General features: G+C 41.6%; 1 protein-coding gene and 1 pseudogene across 8 annotated transcripts in view; both read right to left on the reverse strand.

Moving 5' to 3' along the window:
* The window catches only part of PARP4 (poly(ADP-ribose) polymerase family member 4), a 107,173-nt gene that overhangs the window by 41,336 nt on the left and 44,889 nt on the right, over positions 1-20,948 (reverse strand). For all 8 annotated transcript variants that reach the window (XM_029937023.1, XM_029937019.1, XM_029937022.1 and 5 more), the window contains 7 exons: positions 20,407-20,453; positions 20,208-20,286; positions 16,271-16,408; positions 8,093-8,288; positions 7,119-7,186; positions 5,904-6,091; positions 2,660-2,759 (listed from right to left, as the gene is read on the reverse strand). In XM_029937023.1, coding sequence (XP_029792883.1) covers positions 2,660-2,759; positions 5,904-6,091; positions 7,119-7,186; positions 8,093-8,288; positions 16,271-16,408; positions 20,208-20,286; positions 20,407-20,453 — 816 coding nt within the window. The remainder of the gene's footprint in view (positions 1-2,659; positions 2,760-5,903; positions 6,092-7,118; positions 7,187-8,092; positions 8,289-16,270; positions 16,409-20,207; positions 20,287-20,406; positions 20,454-20,948) is intronic.
* Positions 12,312-16,112, reverse strand: LOC115289672 (annotated as a pseudogene).

The raw sequence follows: 20,948 nt of genomic DNA on the forward strand, positions 1-20,948 counted from the left end.
AAAGGCATCAGAATTGGCAAAGACGTCAAACTTTCACTTTTCACAGATGACATGATACTCTACATGGAAAACCCAATTGACTCCACCAGAAGCCTTATAGAACTGATCAATGAATTCAGTAAAGTTGCAGGGTACAAAGTCATTGTACAGAAATCAGTTGCATTCCTATACATTAAAAATGAAGCAGCCGAAAGAGAAATCAAGAAACTGATCCCATTCACGATTGCATGAAAAACCATCAAATACCTAGGGGTAAACGTAACCAAGGATGTAAAAGACCTATATGATGAAAACTATAGAAAACTTATGGAAGAGATTGAAGAAGACACCAAGAAATGGAAAAACATTCCCTGCCCATGCATCGGAAGAATAAACATTGTGAAAATGTCATTACTCCCCAAAGTAATCTACACATTCAATGCAATCCTCATCAAAATTGCACCAACATACTTATCAAAGCTAGACAAACTATCCTCAAATTCGTATGGAACCACAAAAGACCCCGAATACCCAACGTTATATTGAAGAAGAAAACCAAAACGGGAGGCATCATAATCCCAGACTTTAGCCTCTACTACAAAGCTGTCATCATCAAGACAGTATGGTATTGGCACAAAAACAGACACATAGACCAATGGAATAGAATAGAGAACCCAGAACTGGGCCCACAAATGCACGGCCAATTAATTTTTGACAAAGCAGGAAAGAGTATCCGATGGAAAAACGACTGCCTCTTTAGCAGGTGGTGCTGGGAGAACTGGACAGCAACATGCAGAAGAATGAAACTAGACCACTTTCTTACACCATACCCAAAAATTAACTCAAAATGGCTGAAGGACTTGAATGTGAGATAGGAAACACCAAAACCCTCAAGGAGAAAGTAGGAAAAAACCTCCTAGACCTCTACCACAGTAATTTCTTACTTGACACATCGCCAAAGGCAAGGGAAATGAAAGCAAAACTGAACTCTTAGGACTTCATCAAGATAAAAAGCTTCTGCACTGCAAAGGAAACAATCAAGAAACCTAATAGGCAACCAACAGAATGGGAAAAGATAGTTGCAAATGACATATCAGATAAAGGGCTAGTATCCAAAATATACAAGGAACTCACCAAACTTCACACCCAGAAAACAAATAACCCAGTGAAGAAATGGGCAGAAGACATGAACAGACCCTTCTCCAAAGAGGACATCCAGATGGCCTACAGGAACATGAAATGATGCTCAACATCACTCATCATCAGGGAAACACAAATCAAAACCACACTGAGATACCACCTCATGCCAGTCAGAGTGGCTAAAATGAACAAATCAAGGGACTATAGATGCTGGGAGGGTGTGGAGAGAACTACACTGTTAGTGGGAATGTAAATTCCCAGCGGTGCAGCTGCTCTGGAAAACAGTGTGGAGATTCCTCAAAAAACTATCCATAGAACTCCCTTATGACCCAGCAATAGCACTGCTAGGGATTAACCCAAGAGATACAGAAATGCTGATGCATAGGAGCACATGTACCCCAAAGTTCACAGCAGCAATGTCAACAATAGCTAAAACATGGAAAGAGCCTAAATGTCCATCATCTGACGAATGGATCAAGAGGATGTGGTATATATACACGATGGAGTACTACAAGGCAATAAGAAGGAAATATGGCCATTTGTAGGAAAGTGGATGGACCTCGAGGGTGTCATGCTAAGCGAAATAAGTCAGTCAGAGAAGGACAGAAACCATATGTTTGCACTCATAGGTCTAACAGGAAAACAGAAGAAACCTAATGGAGAACCAGGGGGAGGGGAAGAGGGAAAGAGAGTTGGAGAGAGAGAGGACGCAAAACTTGAGAGACTACTGAATGCTGAAAATGAACTGAGAGTTGAAGGGGAAGGGGGAGGGGGGAAAAGAGGTGGTGGTGATGGTGGAGGGCACTTATGGGGAAGAGCCCTGGGTATTGTATGGAAACCAATTTGACAATAAACTATTAAAAAAAAAACTAGAAGACTACAAAATTCACTATTATCAAAACAAAAAACGGAAAAGAATTCTGACACATTCTACAGTGTGTGTAGACCTTGAAAATATTATACCAAATAAAATAAACCATGCACAAAAGGACAAATATTATAGGATCCTGCTTACATGAAGTTTCTAAAGAAGTCAAATTCACAGAAAGTAAAATGGCAGTTGGAAGGGGCTGTGGTGCGCGTACAATGGGAGAAGCTCTTTAACGAGTTGAGTTTCTGGTTGGGATGATGAAAAATCCTGGAGACAGATGGAGGTGATGGATACACAATACTACAAATGTACCTTCATGCCCCTGAATGCCACTAAAAACGGTTAAAATGGTAAATTTTATGTATATTTTGCCACAATAACAGATAATGGCTAACAAAACATGTATACTACTTTACCTTTAAAAATCCTCCATAATACTTTACAGAAAAGAAACCAAACTATCAGCTAGGAGAATGACCGAATTAAGGAGAATATTTCTGTTAGATGTGAGGCAGTAACTGAGGGGGTGCATGCCTTCGGGGCTTTGGCCTTTTCCTCGGGCTCCTTTCCATTAATGAAAACACACAAGTTACTGTGAATGGATTTGTAAGAAGACATTATTTCAACATATAAGCATAAAACTAGAAATAAGATGTTTGAGAAACGTACCTGTTTTTTCCAACTACGTTTGGATTTTGAGTTAAAATACTCAAATACTCCAGCACCGTACTGGGACAGAGTCCTTAAGATATGATGATTTGCTGTAGAACTGATCACATTTCACAAGTTATAGTTTTCAAGAAATTATAGAAATATTTTTGAAGCACACATAGTTAACAGTGCTGATATATAGCTGAAAACTCAATAGAGGAGACATTATGTGCAGAAGGACTGCTTTTGTGGAGTTGGGGTTAAAGAGATAAAACTCAGGACAGACAGTATCTGAAGGTTTGGGTGATTTAAGCTGCCATATATCAGAGAACTTATTTTATACAATAGAAAAAAAAAAGCATAAATTTTTGACTCCTGGTTTGCCAAAGGAGAGAACAGATGATTCTGAAAAACCTCCAAAAAGTTATCAGAATACTGGTAAAAATACCAAACTGTTTTCAATGAATGTCAGTTACCCAAATTTGATCCCAAAGGCCAACAACTGGCAAAGAGTTAATAAAGTCTGCATCTTCAAATATAATGCACATCTAGGGGCCCATGAGTGGCTCAGTCGATTAAATGAGGGACTCTTGATTTTGGCTCAGGTTATGATCTCATGGTTCATGAGATCGAGCCTCGCATCGGGCTCTGTGCTAACGGTGCAGAGCCTGCTTGGGATTCCCTCTCTCTCTCTCTTTCTGCTCCTACCCCACTCTGTCTCTCTCTCTTAAAATAAATAAATAAACATTAAAAACATGATGCACATCTAGATAGCAACAGGGATATGGAAGTGTCTTTCTAGCAAAAGTAAGCTTTGCTCTGTAAATGACAATGTCCTATTAAACTTCTCTCAATAATAGTTCTAATAACTACTATGAAAGCTTTTCTTAGAGAGGTTCCTCCTGAAATATTAAGGAAACAATTATTTTTCGGGAAAAGAGCCTAAGAAAGTTACTTCTTAAATATGTCTTAGCCTATTGATTAAAAACTGGATTTGTCTTTAGTCTTCACCAATTAGAGAATCCCTCTGAGCTGGGGTTTATTTCTATTTGATCGATTTCATTGGCTAGTGAGGCTCTTTGGTATCTTTTTTGTTCCTGCTGTGTGGACCCCAGAGGACAGCTTGTTACAATAGGCAATAATTCAATCTCTACTCCTGAAGAACTCACATCTTGCTAGGGTTTGTGAACACAAATAAGTATGTATAAAATGAGGCAGAAACATTTAGAAAGTTCCTAAAAACCTGACAGAAAATCAGTAAAAATTCCAGCTCTGTCAGGCTGGGTTGTGTCAGAGTACAAAGTCACCTCCCAAAGGAGGTTCATGCCCACCCACCCCCATCACAGCATCTCCCTTATTTCCCTCCTGGCACTGAGGGAAACCCATCTCCCTTTGTTATTGGATTGTTTGCATCTCTCCCCATACACAGCACTGTGGTCCTGCACCGAGGTACATCTCTCTCATGACAGGCCCCCAGCAAAGAAAGAATCAACGGGGCCTATATCTTCTGCACTAATATCTGAGCCACGACCCAGCACTGCACCTGATACATGGTTGCAGGTGCAGGGAAGTGTTGGTGTGACCAGGAAGATGGAAGAGGGCACTGGCTCAAGCAGGGAGGGGAGTATCCCTGCAGCACGCTGCGGCCAGCCCCCCACCCCCTGGGTCCACAGATGCAAGTTAATCAGGTGAAGTCCATTTAGAAGCAATTCCTGGGGGAGTCCATTGTGGGCTGGATAAATCTCCTGGCAGGTCTGTAGTGCCCAGTTCTCATGTTCGAGAACAGGACTCGGGAGCTATGACTGAGGCAGGGCAGAGAGAGCAAGAGAGCCCTCTGGGCAGGCAGGTCTGGTTTGAGTGCAGCAGGGAAGGCCTCCAGCTCCTGAGAGCTCACGGCCAAGGCCTGAGGGGACCCCCGCCCAGGACAGCACAGTGCTCCAGAGAACACCAACACCCACCTCCGCCCCCACCCCTGTGCTGAGGGGCTGTCCTGCTCCATGGACTGCTTCAAAACAGGGAAGCCTGGTGATCATCTGCTAGGATGGTGACTATGTGGGGCACTGTCCCGGGGGGCGAGGGCAGGCATGCTCTGTACAAACACCAGTCTGGCCCCTTCTGTTTTATGTTTTTCTTATGTTTATACCATACACCTCAATTTAGTCTAAAATAGCTAACTATAATTGGGTGGGGGTTTAATCAAGGGGGAGGGTCTAGCCTCTCAAGAGAAAGATCCTATGTCCATTACAGGGTTTGAAAACACAGATGTGCACAGCCACCAGAAAGGTGTGAAGGAGCAAGGAGCCTCAGTGGGGCCCTGCCCACAACAGTGGCCCTCATCCCAGGTCACAAACTACTGGGGACGGGATTTGCCTGGCACCTCCACATCTTCAGGCTTCTCAGGAGATGCTGGAAACATAGATTTTTATGCAGCATAATAATATAACATTGACTTGGGGCCTGTCATGTGCCAGCTCTGTTCTTAAGACTGTTCCTTAGGTATTTTTTTAAAATGTTTATTTATTTATTTTTGAGAGAGAGAGAGAGAGAGAGAGAGAGAGAGAGAGAGAGAGAGAGAGAGAATCCCAATCAGGTTCCATACTGTCAGTGTATAGCCTGACACGGGGCTGGAACTGACAAACTGTGAGATCATGACCTGAGCCAAAATCAAGAGTCAGACATTTAACCAACTGAGCCACCCAGGCACCCCTTAAGTATTTTTAAAAATTTTTTAAATGTTTTATTTATTTTTGAGAGAGAGTCAGAGAGAGCCCGAGCAGGAGAGAGTCAGAGAGAGGAGACACAGAATCTGAAGCAGGCTCTAGGCTCCGAGCTGTCAGCACAGAGCCTGACATGTGGCCCAAAACCACCAACCATGAGATCATGACCTAAGCTGAAGTCAGATGCCTAACCGACTGAGCCACTCAGGTGCCCCTTACGTATTTTTTTTTTTATATGAGCTCATTTAATCCTCAGAGTAAACCTATTAAATCTATGACACTTTCACTATTATCTTCATTTGATACACAAGAGGTTTAACAACTTGCCTAAGGTCACGGGTAATAAGTGGCCAATTCAAGCACTGAGACCCAGGCAGTCTGGCTCAGAGCCCAGAGCTCTACAACTCTACGCTAAACAGTTTCTATGCACTGTTATTAACTTCAAAACTTGTAAAAATCCTGTGCAGGCCAACAAAAAGACCCTGCCCACAGGCTGCCTCCCTCACCTGCGGTGCTGACTGTGTGACCAGCTCTCCCGCACTTACCCAACACCACAGGAGAACAGCCTGGTGTGTTGGACATTTCTCTTCACCAGATGCAGTGTCAGACTTTCATTCTGGAGGTGCCCATCAGATATGAGGAGAATGTTCCGTAATCCTTGAGAAGGGTACAGTAAACTTAAATATCGGAGTGTTTTCCAGAAGTCTGTATTTCCCATGGTAGGTGTAGCAGACTAGAGGAAATAAAGTGAAAAGTTATTTACTCCTTTTTGGGTATATTCACCATTAACTATCATCATTTACTGAAGCATGTCTCAATGAGGGCTTAGAGATATCGTCACTGGAAAGATACATTTTTTCTCAATTACACAGTTGTGGAACAACCATACTTCTATCCTGTTAATTTTATGTCACATGGTCACTATAATATTATCAGTGGACACGTATTTTGTTTTTTATGCTTTCCCAGGGTCTGCTGGCCTGGACTGAGGTGGAAACTAAATCATTCTCAGCCTCTTCCATTTTCAGAACTAGAAAAAAAAGGATAAGAAGAAAACATTCCAACACTGTTAATGCTGGTTATATTTAGGTGTTAGAACTGTGGGTTATTTTTTCTACCATTTTTTTTTAAATTTTTTTTAATGTTTTATTTATTTTTGATACAGAGAGAGACAGAGCATGAGAGGGGGAGGGGCAGAGAGAGAAGGAGACACAGAACTGGAAGCAGGCTCCAGGCTCTGAGCTAGCTATCAGCACAGAGCCTGATGCGGGGCTCGAACCCACGAATGTGAGATCTGACCTGAGCTGAAGTCGGAGGCTTAGCCGACGAGCCACCCAGGTGCCCCTCTTTCTACCATTTTTAATTTCCAATTTTTCTTTAATGAGTTCATATCACTTTTACTAGTAAAAGAGCCCACTGACGGCGAGTTCCCTGGCCCATCCTGTCTGCACCAGGGAACCTCAACCAAGAGCGCTTCCCATAAGGGCCTTTTACATTTATTTCTGACCTCAGTTTTCTGTATCATCTCTGCGACTTCCCTGCCTCAACCCCTACTCAAGTCACAGAATCTCGCCCTGGGGCGGCAGACCCCAATAAAGGCTTTCTTGTCTCCAAAAAAAAAAAAAAAGAGCCCACCAACATACAAACACTCCAGGACTGGTGGTGTTCTAATGGTGGTCGTGGGGGGAATACGTCTGGACAGTACTATTAAAACTTGATAGGAAAAGACCCAAGAGATGATGGAAGGTTCTTTTACTTACCATAATGAAATCTGTTGGCACATTGTTGTTTGTGATGTACTTAGGATATGAAAATAATTCCTTGTAACCTGTGTGATAAGATTGACATGAGGCGTAGCTATGAAATATTCACTTTATTGAACACTAACAATATTGGATAGTATTAACATATAAAAAATTCACCACAGCATTCCTTTAAATAATAAACTCTAGTGCACTGAAACTATGCACTTTACAATGGAAAATGTTCTGAATAAAATCCATGTAGACCTCTGTTCTATAGAAGACAGGTAGCTTGGCCACAGAAAGAAACATCCTCCTTCCAGGGCCTTGGTTTTCCCAGGCTTATTTGACTCCTTCCCAGCCAGAGGCTGAATGGCATGGAAGGTAAGAATCAATAGGACAGGATTGTCCCCTCACTCTACTCTGGTTCCTTGTCTCATTCCTAAAGTACATTCTTCTGGTGGCTGACATGTCCCTGGACCCCCACCTGGGGATGGTATTACTTTTCCACTAAAAGGGCTGATCTGACGCTTGCTGAAACCTTATAGATTTTCTACACGGTGCTGATTTCAAATGTTCTGTCCATATGCATGGGACCCTCATACATGTCAACCATGGGTCTTGCATTTGGTTCAGCTGCTAGGAACACTAGTAGTCTTTATACAGCAATTGCTATTTAATAGGCACTGTTTTAAATCCTTTACATGCATTAACTCAATCCTTACAACAACACAGTGAGGTAGGAACTATTACCCTTATATTACAAATGAGGAAACTGAAGTATAAAAAGTCCGAGTAATTTGCCCAATGTGACACTTAGAGCTAGTTAAGTGGTAGAGTCAGAATGTGAACCCAGGGAGGGATCTGGTTCTGGTTCTTGAACTTCATGCTATGCTACCTCTTACTCCGTAGTTGAGGTCAGGGTTTAAACAGCCATTAGCTCTACTCATATTGAGGAAGGACACTTTGGACTGGGGCCAAAGAGCACTCACCTGTGCCAAACTTAACAATATTGATCTTTTGCTTCTTCCCCACCAAGGACAGTGCATATAAGGCAACCTGCTTGGCTTGCAAGAATGTCGCACCCTCCATGGAAGTGGAGCAGTCGAGACAAATAATCACTTCATTGTTCTCAGCTAGGTGAGGGAGTGTGATATTGAGATCTGGTTGAAAAACAAGCATGCAGGCCTAAAAAAAGAAAAAAGGTGCTGAACTGATGTTTATCTTACTTAAACTGGTCTGGCTTGTTTATATTGGTACAGGCGTGCCTTGGACACATTGTGGGTTCCGCTCCAGACTACCACAATAAAGCAGTATCACAATAAGGTGAGGTAAATAAATGTTTTGGTTCCCAGCGCACATAAAAGTTATGTTTGCACTATCCTGTAGTCTATTATATGTGCAAGAGCCCCATGTCGGGCTCTGCGCTGACATCATGGAGCCTGATTGGGATTCTCTCATTCTCTCTGCCCCATCCCCACTCACAATCTCTCAGTCTCTCTCTCTCTCAAAAATAAATCAATAAACATAAAAAAATAAAAATAAAAGAGGTTTTTTGTTTCTTATTTTTGCTGCTGGAAGGTCCTACCTCGATGTCGATGGCTGCTGACTCAGGGTGTTGGGTGCTGAAAACTGGGGTGGTTGTGGCAATTTCTCAAAATAAGACAACAATGAAGTTTGCCACATCGATTGACTCTTCCTTTCATGTACAATTTCATTGTACAGATGTGTAGCTGTGATGTGTATGTAGCCTGATGCAGGGCTCGATACCATAACCCTGGGATCATGACCTAAGTCAGAGTCAAGAGTCAGACATGCTCAACTGACTGAGCCACCCAGATGCCCTGATTCTGGGGTAATTTTTATGAGTACTGTAAGACAGTGGCCTAATTTCATTCATTTGCATGTAGATATCCAGATTTCCCAGCACCAATTATTGAAAGGACCATCCGTTCCCCATTGAATATTCTTAGCTCCCTTGTCAAATGTTAGTTGACAAATAGGCATGGGTTTACTTCTGGGTTCTCAATTCTGTTCCATGGGTCTAGTGTCTGTTTTTATAACAGTATCACATTATTTTGACTACTACAGCTTTGCAGTATAGTTTGAAATCAGGAAGTATGATGCCTCTAGCTTTATTCTTCTTGCTCAAGACTGCCTGGTCTATTCAGGGTATTTTGTGGCTCCATCATGAAATATCTTTCCATTTGTGTCTCCTTCAATTTCTTTCATCGGTGTCTCAAGGTTTTCAATGTATCTATCTTTTATTTCCTTTGGTTCAATTTATCCGTAAGTATATCACCCAGGTGTCCCATGGTCTATCGTTTTCTGATAGTATCCTACAATTTTCCTGAACATATTAGTTCTAACAGTTTTTTAGTGGAATTTTTAGAGTTTTCTATATATGAGATCACGTTATCTGCAAACATAGACAATTTTACTTTTTCCTTTCCTATTTGTATGCTTATCATTTCTTTTTCTTGCCTAACTGGTCTAACTAGGATTTCCAGTACTACATTGAATAGAAATGGTTAGAGTAGGCATTCTTATTTCTGATTTTAGAGAAAATGCTCTTAGTTTTTCACCATTGAGTCTGATGTTATTTAGCTGTGTTTGTCATATATGGTCTTTTTTTTTTTATAATGTTTTATTTATTTTTGATACAGAGAGAGACAGAGCATGAGAGGGGTAGGGGCAGAGAGAGAAGGAGACCAAGAACCGGAAGCAGGCTCCAGGCTCTGAGCTAGCTGTCAGCCCAGAGCCCGACGCGGGGCTCGAACCCACAAACGTGAGATCTGACCTGAGCTGAAGTCGGCGGCTTAACCGACTGAGCCACCCAGGCGCCCCTATATGGTCTTTATTATGTTGAGGTAACCTATACTCAATTTGTTCAGAGCTTTCATCATGAAAGAGTGTTGAATTTTTTCAAACACTTCTTCTGCATCTATTGACAGGTTCGTATAATTTATTTTTATTTTTTAAATGTTTATTTATTTTTAGAGAAAGAAAGTGAGCAGGCAGGGTAGGGGCAGAGACAGAGAGAAAGACAGAGAGAATCCTAAGCAGACTCTGTGCTGGCGGCATGGAGCCTGATGCAGGGATCAATCCAACGAACTGTGAGATCATGACCTGAGCCAAAAGCAAGAGTTGAACGCTTAACTCATTGAGCCATGCAGGCACCCCCAATGTTAAGTGCTGGGAGCTGTACCAGCCTTGCTGGATGACAGGGTCACATTAAGGAAATGGCAGATGTTGCACGGCTCCTGCCATGAGTGGCGGAAACTAACATCTCCTTCTGCTACTACTGCACATGTGAAATTAAGCCTGTTGCTATTGATTAGGCCTCACAATGTTCCAAACCAGACCGATATTTCCCCACACAGATACCTCATGGGAAGAAACATTTCCCACCTCTATAAAGACGAATTTAAACAAAGCATTGCCATTGTTTGTTGAAAGGCTCTTCTATTGAGCTTCACAAACTTAAGACGCGGATAATAAAGGGGGTTAAAGAACACAAGAATAATATTTACTCTGGCCCAGAGAAAAAGCCTAACTTAGGAATAAGAAACAAATAAGAGCCAGGCATAAGGTACTGTGCATACATGCTAATTTGGTGCCCATTGTGAGGATAGGTAAGAGTAGTTACAACATAAACTCATATGCAAAGGCCGGCTCACCTAGGGAACCTATGCTTACGCCTTCAACATCAAAGAATAAGGTGGACAAAAGGTTTATTTACTAATCATCACAAATACATTCTTCCTCTTGTGAGCCAAATAGAATGCCTCCTAGCCTTGTTTATGCCTGAATCTTAGGGTTATTGTTATAAAATGTGTTTGCTATCTGCTTCTCACTGAAAACATCCTGCTATCTTCTTAGTTGTCAGATTTACTACCTGTTCAAACAAATATGTATGTTATATGCTTTTCACTGAGAATATCCTGTTATCCTATGATGTGTAAGTTACCTCAATGTAATTAGAATAGTTCTGAAAAAAGGCCTCTGTAAAACCTGTTTCTGCCCCCTTTTCAAAGCATCTTTATCACTGAGAATTATTTGTAAAAATTCCACTTTTTGATGTCATGTTAACACTTAAGGCTATAAATAAAGGCTCAAAACCTGGCAAGATAGAGAGATACCAGAGAGATGCCAGAGAGATAGAGATGATGCCAGGCTGGTGACCAAGAAAGAAAGAAACTGCGTGGATTTTTCGCCAAAACAGCTGCCTCCTTCAGGGGACCCTGGACCAGCTGGAGCAGGTCTCTGGCAGTTAAGTTATTTTTTAAAAGGACAATATTTTAAGGAGGGGGGAGGGGCAGAGGGAGAAGGAGAAAGATAATCCCAAGCAGGCCTTTGCCTGTGCAGAGCCTGATATGGGGCTCAATCTCATGACCATAGACACTTAACTGACTGAGCCATCCAGGCACCCCATTTTTTAATTTGATGTATACTTGACACACAGTGTTACATTAGTTTCTGGTGTACAAAACAGTAATTTGACAAGTTTGTATATTACGCTATGCTCCACAAGTATAGCTATCATCTATCTCCACAAGCTGTTATACTAGCATTGACTATATTCTCTATGCTGTTCCTTTTATTCCCATGACTTATTCCATAATTGGAAGCTTGTATTTCTGTAGCATTCTTTCATTTCAAAAACTCCTTTTAACCATTTTTCATAGGGCAGATCCAGTGGTGATGAATTCCCTTAGCTTTTGTTTGGGAATGTATCTCTCCTTAATTTCTAGACAGTTTACTGGGTTTATGCTACATTGTGATTTATAAGAAATAGATATCTCATCAACTCATATATATTTGGTCTTTGTCCAATGTTCCTGGCTCTCATCTCCCAAAACCCCTGGAATTTCCTGGGTGTCTGGGTGGCTCAGTCCTTTAAGTGTTGACTTCAGCTCAGGTCATGATCTCATGGTTTGTGAATCTGAGCTCCATGTTGGGCTTTGTGCTGACAGCTCAGAGCCTGGAGTCTGCTTTGGATTCTATGTTTCCCTCTTGTCTCTGCCCCTCCATGCTCAAGATCTCTCTCTCTCTCTCTCTCTCTCTCTGTCTCTCAAAAATAAGTAAACATTAAAATTTTTCTTTAAACCCAAACTCTTGGAATTTCCTAAATGATGAGAGTGATAAAGGTGTCTTTTTTTTAAATTTTCAGATAGTTTTTATTTTTTCAAATATATCAGGAGTGACTGAAATAAAAAATTGAATTGAGTCCCATCATCGTGGAATTGGCTTTCAGAGAAACCTGGTCAGATGAATATTATTGCTCCCCATTTTCAACCAGTCAATAGTTGCCATTGATAAATAGCCGACAGTCTGTCAAGAATGCTCAAGATATGTTATATGATACAACATGCCTGTTCACAGGGGGAGCAAATTAGGAAATAACTCATGTGAACTTCTTGATTTCATCGTACAAGATGAGCACAAAAGCACCACCCATGCCTATGAGAACACTGGACCACGCCCCCTTGAAAAAAGCTTTGGCTCCTTCATCTTGGGCAATCTTCCTCCAGCAGTCCAACGTGCCCGTGTACATGATGTCGGTTCCTTTGCGCCCTGATTGCATCATCATTCGGCTCCGAACAGTGTCAAAGGGATAGGAAGTCAACCCAGGGACTGCTGTGACGGACTGGGCCATCATCCAGCTGATGAAGATGTGAGTGTTCTTGGGATCCGGAAGCATTCCCTTTGCAGTATCATAGATACCAAAGTAGGTAGCTCTGTAGATGATAATGCCCTGCACAGACACATTAAAGCCTCGGTACAGGCCCCTAATCCCATCAGATTTTTAGATCTTAACCAGGCAGTTGCCAAGGCCTCGGAATTGCCTTTCAGCCCCAGCTTTGCCCACATGGGCCACTAGACGGGTACGGGCAAAATCCAGAGGGTACACAAAATACAAGGACGTGGCCCCGGCGGCACTGCTCAAGGCCAGGTTTCCGGTGAAGTAGCGCCAAAACTGGGTTCTCTTGTCCACACCACCCAGGAAGATCTGCTTGTATTTATCTTTGAAGGCGAAGATGAGAGCCTTGGTGGGGAAGTATCTGATTACATTGGCCAGGTTACTGCGCCAGGACAGGACTCCCTGCTCCTTGGGGATGAGAACCACGCAGTCGATGATGCCCTTGTACTGCTTGTCTGCGATGATCTGCTTGCTGGCGTGCTGAACCTGCAGCAGCAGCTTGACCCACTTGATGGGCACTACTGCGATCTTGGAGATGGCCGCGGCCACTCCACCCGCCACGAAGTCCTTGGTGAAGGACACAGCGGCATTTGTCATTTTGAAAGGAAAGAGGAGCCAGGCGACTGCAGGACTGCAGTAGGAACTGGCTGGGACTCCTGGACGGCCAGAGTGATAAAGGTGTCTTTTGTTATGTTAGTGAGGTGAGTTTTGGACCCCACCTAAGGAGGGGGGCTGGTTGCCAGGAGAATGAACTGTATGATCAGAGAGTTAGAACTTTCAATCCTGTCCATAGACTTCTGGAAGAAGAGTGGGACTGGAGACTGAACCAGTTGCCAATGGCCTATAATTATTTTGTCAATCATGCCTATGTAATGAAGCCACCATAAAAACTCAAAAGCATGGGCTTTGGAGAGCTTCCACATTAGTGAGCACGTGGAGATGTGGAAGAGTGGCATGTTTGGAGGGGATGGAGGCTCTGTACTCTTTCCCCAGAATTTGCCTTATGGATACCTTCCATCTGGCTGGGCCTGAGTTATATGCTTTTGTAATAAACTGGTGATTTAGTAAGTAAAATGTTTCTCTTAGTTCTGTGAGCTGTTCTAGCAAGTTAATAAAAAACTGAGGAAAGGAATGTGGGAATCTCTGATTTATACCTTGTTGGTCAGAAGTAAAGGTAACAACCTGGACTTACACAGTATAGTGGTATATAGACAAATCCCTCACCTGCCCTTGGAATTGGGTCCAGAAACCCAAAAGAGTAGTATTTTTGGTTGGCAGTTTTTCCTTTCAATGCTTTGAATATATCATCCCACCTCCTCCTGACTTCATGGTTTCTGCAGAAAAATCTGCTGATCACCCTGTGGGGGTTCCATTGTATGTGATGAGCCATTTTGCTCTTGCTGCTTTCAAAAGTCTCTCCTTGTCCTTGATTTTTAATGCTTTAATTATAATGTGTTTTAGAGCAATCCTCTTTTGGTTGATCTTGGTTGGGATCTTCTGAGCTGCCTGCTCCTGGATGCCCATCTCTCTCCCGAACTGTGGAAGATTTTAGTTATTATTTCTTTAAATAATCTTTCCATCCCTTTCTCTCCTTTCCTGGGATGCTCATGATGCAAACATTCACTTACTTGATGGTGTTCCATAATTCATGTAGGTTTTTTTCACTCATTTCATTCTTTTTCTTTTTATTCCTTTAATTTCAAATGGTCTATCTTCATGTTCACTGATTCTTTCTTCTGCAACACCAAGTCAGTTGTTGAAGCTCTGTCTTGAATTTTTCAGTCTGTCATTGTATTCTTTAGCTCCAGACTCTGGTTCTTTTTCATGGTTTCTAGTTCTTTACTAAACTTCTCATTTTCTTCATGTATTGTTTTCCTGATTCCATTTAGTTATTTATCTGTGTTCCCTTGTATTGGATGGAGTTTTCTTAAGATGTTTGAGTTTGTTGTCAGGTAAATCATAGATCTCCATTTCTTTGGGGTCAATTATAGGAGTTTTATTAGTTTTCCTTGGTGGCATCATGTTTGCCTAATTCTTCATGATCTGCATAACTTTGCACTGGTATCTGTGATCTGAAGGAACAAACGCTTCTTTATTTTTATAGACTAGTTTGGAAGGTAAGATCTTTTGTTGGTTCCCTGGCTGATGGGATTACCTCTGGAATCACAATTGTGCAGGAACGGAGTCAATTTCAATGCTGTTTCTAGGTCTGTGGCGTGGTCTGCAGCTGATACTCTTGTTACCAGGGGACTGAACACATGTGGATCATTTCTGGTCCCTGGGTGGGTGGGTCTGCCTCAGAACTTGTTCAGTCGGGTAGCCTGGGATGAGAATCCACTTTGTAGTCCACAGGTTCTCAGTCAACAGACCTATTACCAGGTATATGAGTGGGTGAGGCCTCCACTACGTCCTGGAAATACTCCTGCCTAGTTGCTGGATGAGTCCCTGGACTACAGGTGACAGGGGCTAGAAGCAAGCCCCAGAACCATTTCAGGTTCCACAGCCATGACTGAGATCTGCTCTGAAGGTGCAGATGGATATGTCCCATGGGATCTCTGGGTAGACTGACCCTCCATGGCTAGAGGGGAGGAAGCAGAGTACAGGACCCTTTCTGGACCTCCTGAGGTGTAGAAATGAGTATCCAACAGGTTCTATGCCAATAGGACTGCTTGTGGACTGTGGCTAGGAGGAGGTTAGAGCTGAGAATAGGCCTTTTCAGAATATTCAAGGTTGTAGATGAAAGTGTCCCTGGACTCGCAGGTGTGTTTGCAGATTTTGACTATGAGGAGGCTGGAATGAGTATAGAGTGCTTTCAGGATACCTGGGGGCACAGCTGGTGCCTGCAGCCAGGACGACAGTCAGCAAGTCAGCCACCTGGGTGTAAGCCTACTTTCTCCAAACAGTTCTTGCCCTTGAGTGATACTGGTGTTTTCAAATCTCCTAACTGGATCCCAAAGCCCACCTACAGCACTCTGTCCATGGATAGATGCCAATAATTGTTGTTAGGGGTCAGGGGGATACACATGAAGGACATCTTGTTGGGCCATCTTGCTGATATTGCTCTCAATTTTTATTCTAATTAGAAGAGATCCTTTGTCATAGGGACACAAATGGACTTATGGCCATAAATAATTTTGTATCTGTTTTTAAAATATCAATATTTTAAAACTATAAAAATATACAGACTAACAATATAATGTCTGAAGGCATTTTTTGTTTTTTGTGGGGGATTAAGGTAAAAACTAAAGTCATTATAGAGAAACATGTCATATGCAGGTCTCAGTTGAAACCTCTGAAGTTTCTCACACCTAATTCCAGACATATTTTTTGTTGTAACGTTTTGAAATGGTGAAAGTTCATTTTGTAATTCTAGTTTCTCAAGACTATCAGTAATTTCCAAATTTAAATAATGTATTTGAAATTTCTTTAAATAGTGTCTCTCATTTTTAAGTAAGAAGGACTATACCTCACTTTCTTTTTCTGGATGTTTTTCGACCCACATTCTTGGGAGATACGCATCAGACAAACCGATATGAAGAGAGAATCCACTGCTGTCTAAGGAGCTACTGTCCATTGTGCTAATTACAGCCTTGCAGTCTGTACTCTGCAAAACAAACAATGACAACAAAGTAAATAATGGAATAATCCCATATTATCAATTTGAAGTTGCCTGTCAGTAGCAAACCCTTGCATAATTTATGTAACTCCATTAAGAATTAATATCGTAGTCATAAATTCCAAAATTATGAAGTTTTTTAAAGTGTGACCATTTTCTTATCAGTTACCTTCCGAAATTCTAAGGTTGACGTGCACAGTCAAATTTAGACAGTCTCAAATCCTGAATCCAAAGGTTATATAGGTCTATGTATTCAGTTAGAACCATCTGGATATAGCAGAAAGTACACTAGATAACTTAGAATAGTAAAAATAGAAAATTCAATAGAAATCTTATAATCATGACTAATACTTTAATTACTTTTTCATAAATAGAGAGTAACTTTTGAAATTGTGGATATTATGCTTTAAAACAAGAAAGGCAACATGATAGATCGTGAAACGGCCGCTAAGTTTTTCCATTCCTGTGTGTTCACTCCTTTGCAATGTGACTTTGCAGCTCTTCCCATCAGAAAGTGGCATCTATTACTCTGCCTCTGAATCCAAAGTTGGCCAGTGTGACCTGCTTTGGCCAATGGGATATTAGCAGATGTGGTGCAAGAGGCTTGGAAAATGTCTGTGCAGTGAGGCTTGCCTTCCCCTGTTGCTACTGAGAACTCTTCTACTATCATGTGAATGAAGCTGAGCTAACCTGACGGATGAAGAGAGACATGTGGTCATCACCCCAGTGACACCAGGCCAGGTATTAGGATAAGACCACTTTAGACCATCTTGTCCCAGCCAAGCCAGTGAGGCCATTAGAACTGCCCGGCCAATTCACAAAACTGTGAGAAATAACAAATGTTATTGTTTTAAACCATAAAGTTTTGAGATTGTTTGTTTCACAGCAAAAGCTATCTGATGCAGAAAGCTTCTTGGACTAAATGCATGTGTTTATCTCCATTCTCTAATAAAATTAAAACTCCCTACCATAAGAGGAAATCAGTTAGAGGGTATAAACCCTTAAAGATACTGAGAATAGCAACAAAGACAATCGCAGATGAGAGATGTCAACAAATTTTAAGAAGATGGTAAGTTGATAGAGGTGTGGTGGAAGCTGACAGAGAGTGGAGGAAGCCAGTACCTGGGTCCAGTGGAGGACTGTTGCAGCCCTGGAAGGTTTACACCTGGAGTACCGCAGAAAACAGCAATACTAGTGAGTAGACTATGCACAAAGTTGCCTTGGTGCAGACCCCTCCCTGCTCTAAGCAGCCAAGCAGCTAGCACACTGTTCTCTCAATAAAGGCAACTGAAGATTCATTACTTAGAGAAATTCAAGCAAATAGCATCCACACTCAGGAATCTTAGGTATCTAGGTATACTGAAGCATAGGTGCATGGCGCTGCAAACTGGGGAAGGAAGTGAAAGTTGGCATCCTAAAGTGTGGACCCCTCAGTCACCCTCTCCAGTCATACTTTATGAATACCTTAGAAGTGTTCTGAATAACTGCAGAAAGGCTAAAACACTACCGCAAGACTCACCATCAAACAGCCAGCCAGCTGCTTGGGCCTCCGTCCACTCACCCCACATCATAGCATCTAACTAGCGTTCTGTGTGCCTCAGTGAGACATGAACACAGTGAGGTCACTCAGGCATTTGGGGAAAAGCCTCTCACACAAAATACAGAGAACAAAAAGCGAAACCCAGAAGGAAAAAGAAACTCAAAGAGAAAGGACACAACACAGGGAAGAGAAGAAAAAGTATATTTTCAGAAAGACAAGAGAGGGTAATGCATTCATGAAACACACAAAGATGTTATAAAAATGTGGGAAGCAGCAGCAAGGAGCCAGTAAGGAGAGCGTGATCGAGCAAAGCTCTCGTGCCCTTACAACCCTTGCGGCTGGCCCATTTCCTTAGAGGTTAAACTGCGTCAGCAGCGAGGGGCCAGTAAAGAGAGTGTGGTAAGCAAAGCTCTCGTGCCCTTACAACCCTTGTGGCTGATCCAGTTCCTCAGAGGTTAATTCACTTGAGTTAAGATGTTATTGCACCAATGTCCTTCAAGCTTTTTGAGTTAAGATGTTATTGTATGAATGTCTTTCACGCTTTGGCACTCTTATAATAATAATAAGAAAAGATGTAAAGTTCCCAGGAAAATGTTATAACAATAACTGTGAGAACAGAAAAAGTTTTGTCTAAAAAAAGCCCTTCTCTTAGCTGTGGCTGTTTGTATAAAACTGCTAGCATGTGAGAAATAAAGTGGCAATATGGGCATCACTCATGTTGTCCCTTCTGTTCCCATCCTTTGATTCTCTCTTCTTTTCCTCATTCCCTTGCCCTTGCATCCTTGCTTCTGTGCACCCACGCGCACACTACATAAAAATGAATTTTATTTATTCATTTGTTTTATTTATTTATATTTTAGAGAGAACATGAGCATGACAGAGAGGCAGAGGGAGAGAGAGAATCCCAAGTAGGCTCCATGCTTAGTACAGAGCCTGACGTGGGGGCCGCTCTCACACCCTAGATCATGACCTGAGTCAAAATCAAGAGTTGGACACTCAACCAACTAAGCCACCCAGGTGTCCCCCAACAGGAATATTTACAGATCAGAAAAGAGCTCCTGCAAATTAAAAATATTAGAGCTAAAATAAAAATTTCAGTAGAATGGTTGGAATTTAAAATTGAGAAAATCACTTAGAATGTAGAACAAGAAAACAATACAATGGTTGATGGGAGGAAAAAAATGAAAGAAAACAAGAGGTTCAATCCAGGGGACACCTGTTTGAAAGGCAATGCAAAAGGTAAAGGAGAGAGAGACAACGTATTTTTTAAAAATACAACGAAACTTCCCAGCACTAGAGACTATGACTTACATACAATAAATATCACCTTCTTATGAAATTTCAGAACACCAGGGATAAAAAGAAGATCTGAAATTCTTATAGAATTTAAAACAAAACAAAACAGATTACATACAGGGAATGGGGGATAAGAATAGCATTTAAGTTCTTAGAAGTGACACTAGAATCTAGAAGATAATGTTTTCAGTATTTTGAGAGAGGATGATTTTCAACCCAAGATTAAGCACCTCAACAAATGATCGACATTAACACATGGCATGAGGACAGCCTCAGGCATTGCTGCCCTCACACTCAGGAAGTTAGTGGAGGCTGATGAAGAAGAAAAGCCCTGCAAAGGAGAATCATAAAAGAAAGGCCACAGGACAAGCCCTGCCCTGTGGTAACCAGGCTGCACTGCAGTGGAGAGATGGAAAGGAGGAGGGTCTGGGGGGGGAGGGGAAGCATTAACTGAATTCCTAGGAGCACCGAACAGTGAAAAACAGTATTCTGAAGAGTTTTAATCTATGTGTGACTGAGGGAAGTGGACAGGTAAGGTTATTAGATTTTCATCTACTACAATAAGAAACCAAAAAATATTTTTGAAATAGATGCATCAAGAACAAGCAGTAAAGGGGTGCCTGGGGTGCTCAGTTGGTTGGGCGGCCGACTTCAACTCAGGTCACGATCCCATGGTCTGTGGGTTCAAGCCCCGCATTGGGCTCTGTGCTAACAGCTCAGCACAGAAAGGCTGACAGCCAGCAGAAAGGAGGTAAAGTATTTAAAGTGGTTCATGGCCTCTGGAGGCTGGTCTGGAAGAGGCAGGGTCGATCCAGATTGCCACTGCTGTTAGAAACTGTCATCAGCATTATTATGATATAACTTTTTAAACCATGTGCGTGTATTGCCTTGATAAAATAAAACTAATGCTAAAATATGAGCTCTTAAAAAATAAACCAAAGATTTACTAACCTTCTGTTTCAGTTCATGTGTATCACTGGAAATGAATTTAATCACATATGGCATCTCAATGGACATACTCAAAGAGAAGCTACCAAAAAAGAGGAGAGAGTTGTCTGAGTCTATAATCTTAAATATTAAACAACTATGTGTGAAAATGTAAAACTGGTCCTTTGGATGACTGGTAGGGTTTTATATTTGGGGTACTAACCTTTGCTTTGTTCCTATTTCCCTTACACAAATCTTCTCTACTGTATCCTGTTAAAAGAAAAATATATACATATAACTAAGTAGCTACTAAGTTTCACAATGAGGCCTCTAAGCTGAATGTGATGTCACCAAGGTCACAATGAGACAGCTCATGTTGGAGTAGCAAGACACAGAATATTTGGTCATGGAAAAACAGTAACTTCTAAAATGCAACTGATATTGGGGATAGTTTATGACCATTTTAATAGAGATTTTCAACTATACATATGTCTATATGCATGTATAGCCACACGCATAGCTACATACCTATACACACACACACACACACACACACACACACACACACACACACATTCAATTTATATAAATACATACAAAATAGGAACAAGTGTTATCCAGTCACTTTCGGCTACTATCTCTGGCAATGGAATTAAGGATTGTTTAAATTTTCCTCTTTAGTTTATTTGCATTCTTTATGCTTATCTAAATTTTCCATAATGAACAGGTAGTAGAGACACAAATATTTTTTAGGTGACTGAACAG

This window comes from Suricata suricatta, chromosome 4 (genome assembly GCF_006229205.1).
Source record: "Suricata suricatta isolate VVHF042 chromosome 4, meerkat_22Aug2017_6uvM2_HiC, whole genome shotgun sequence".
NCBI lineage: Eukaryota > Metazoa > Chordata > Mammalia > Carnivora > Herpestidae > Suricata > Suricata suricatta.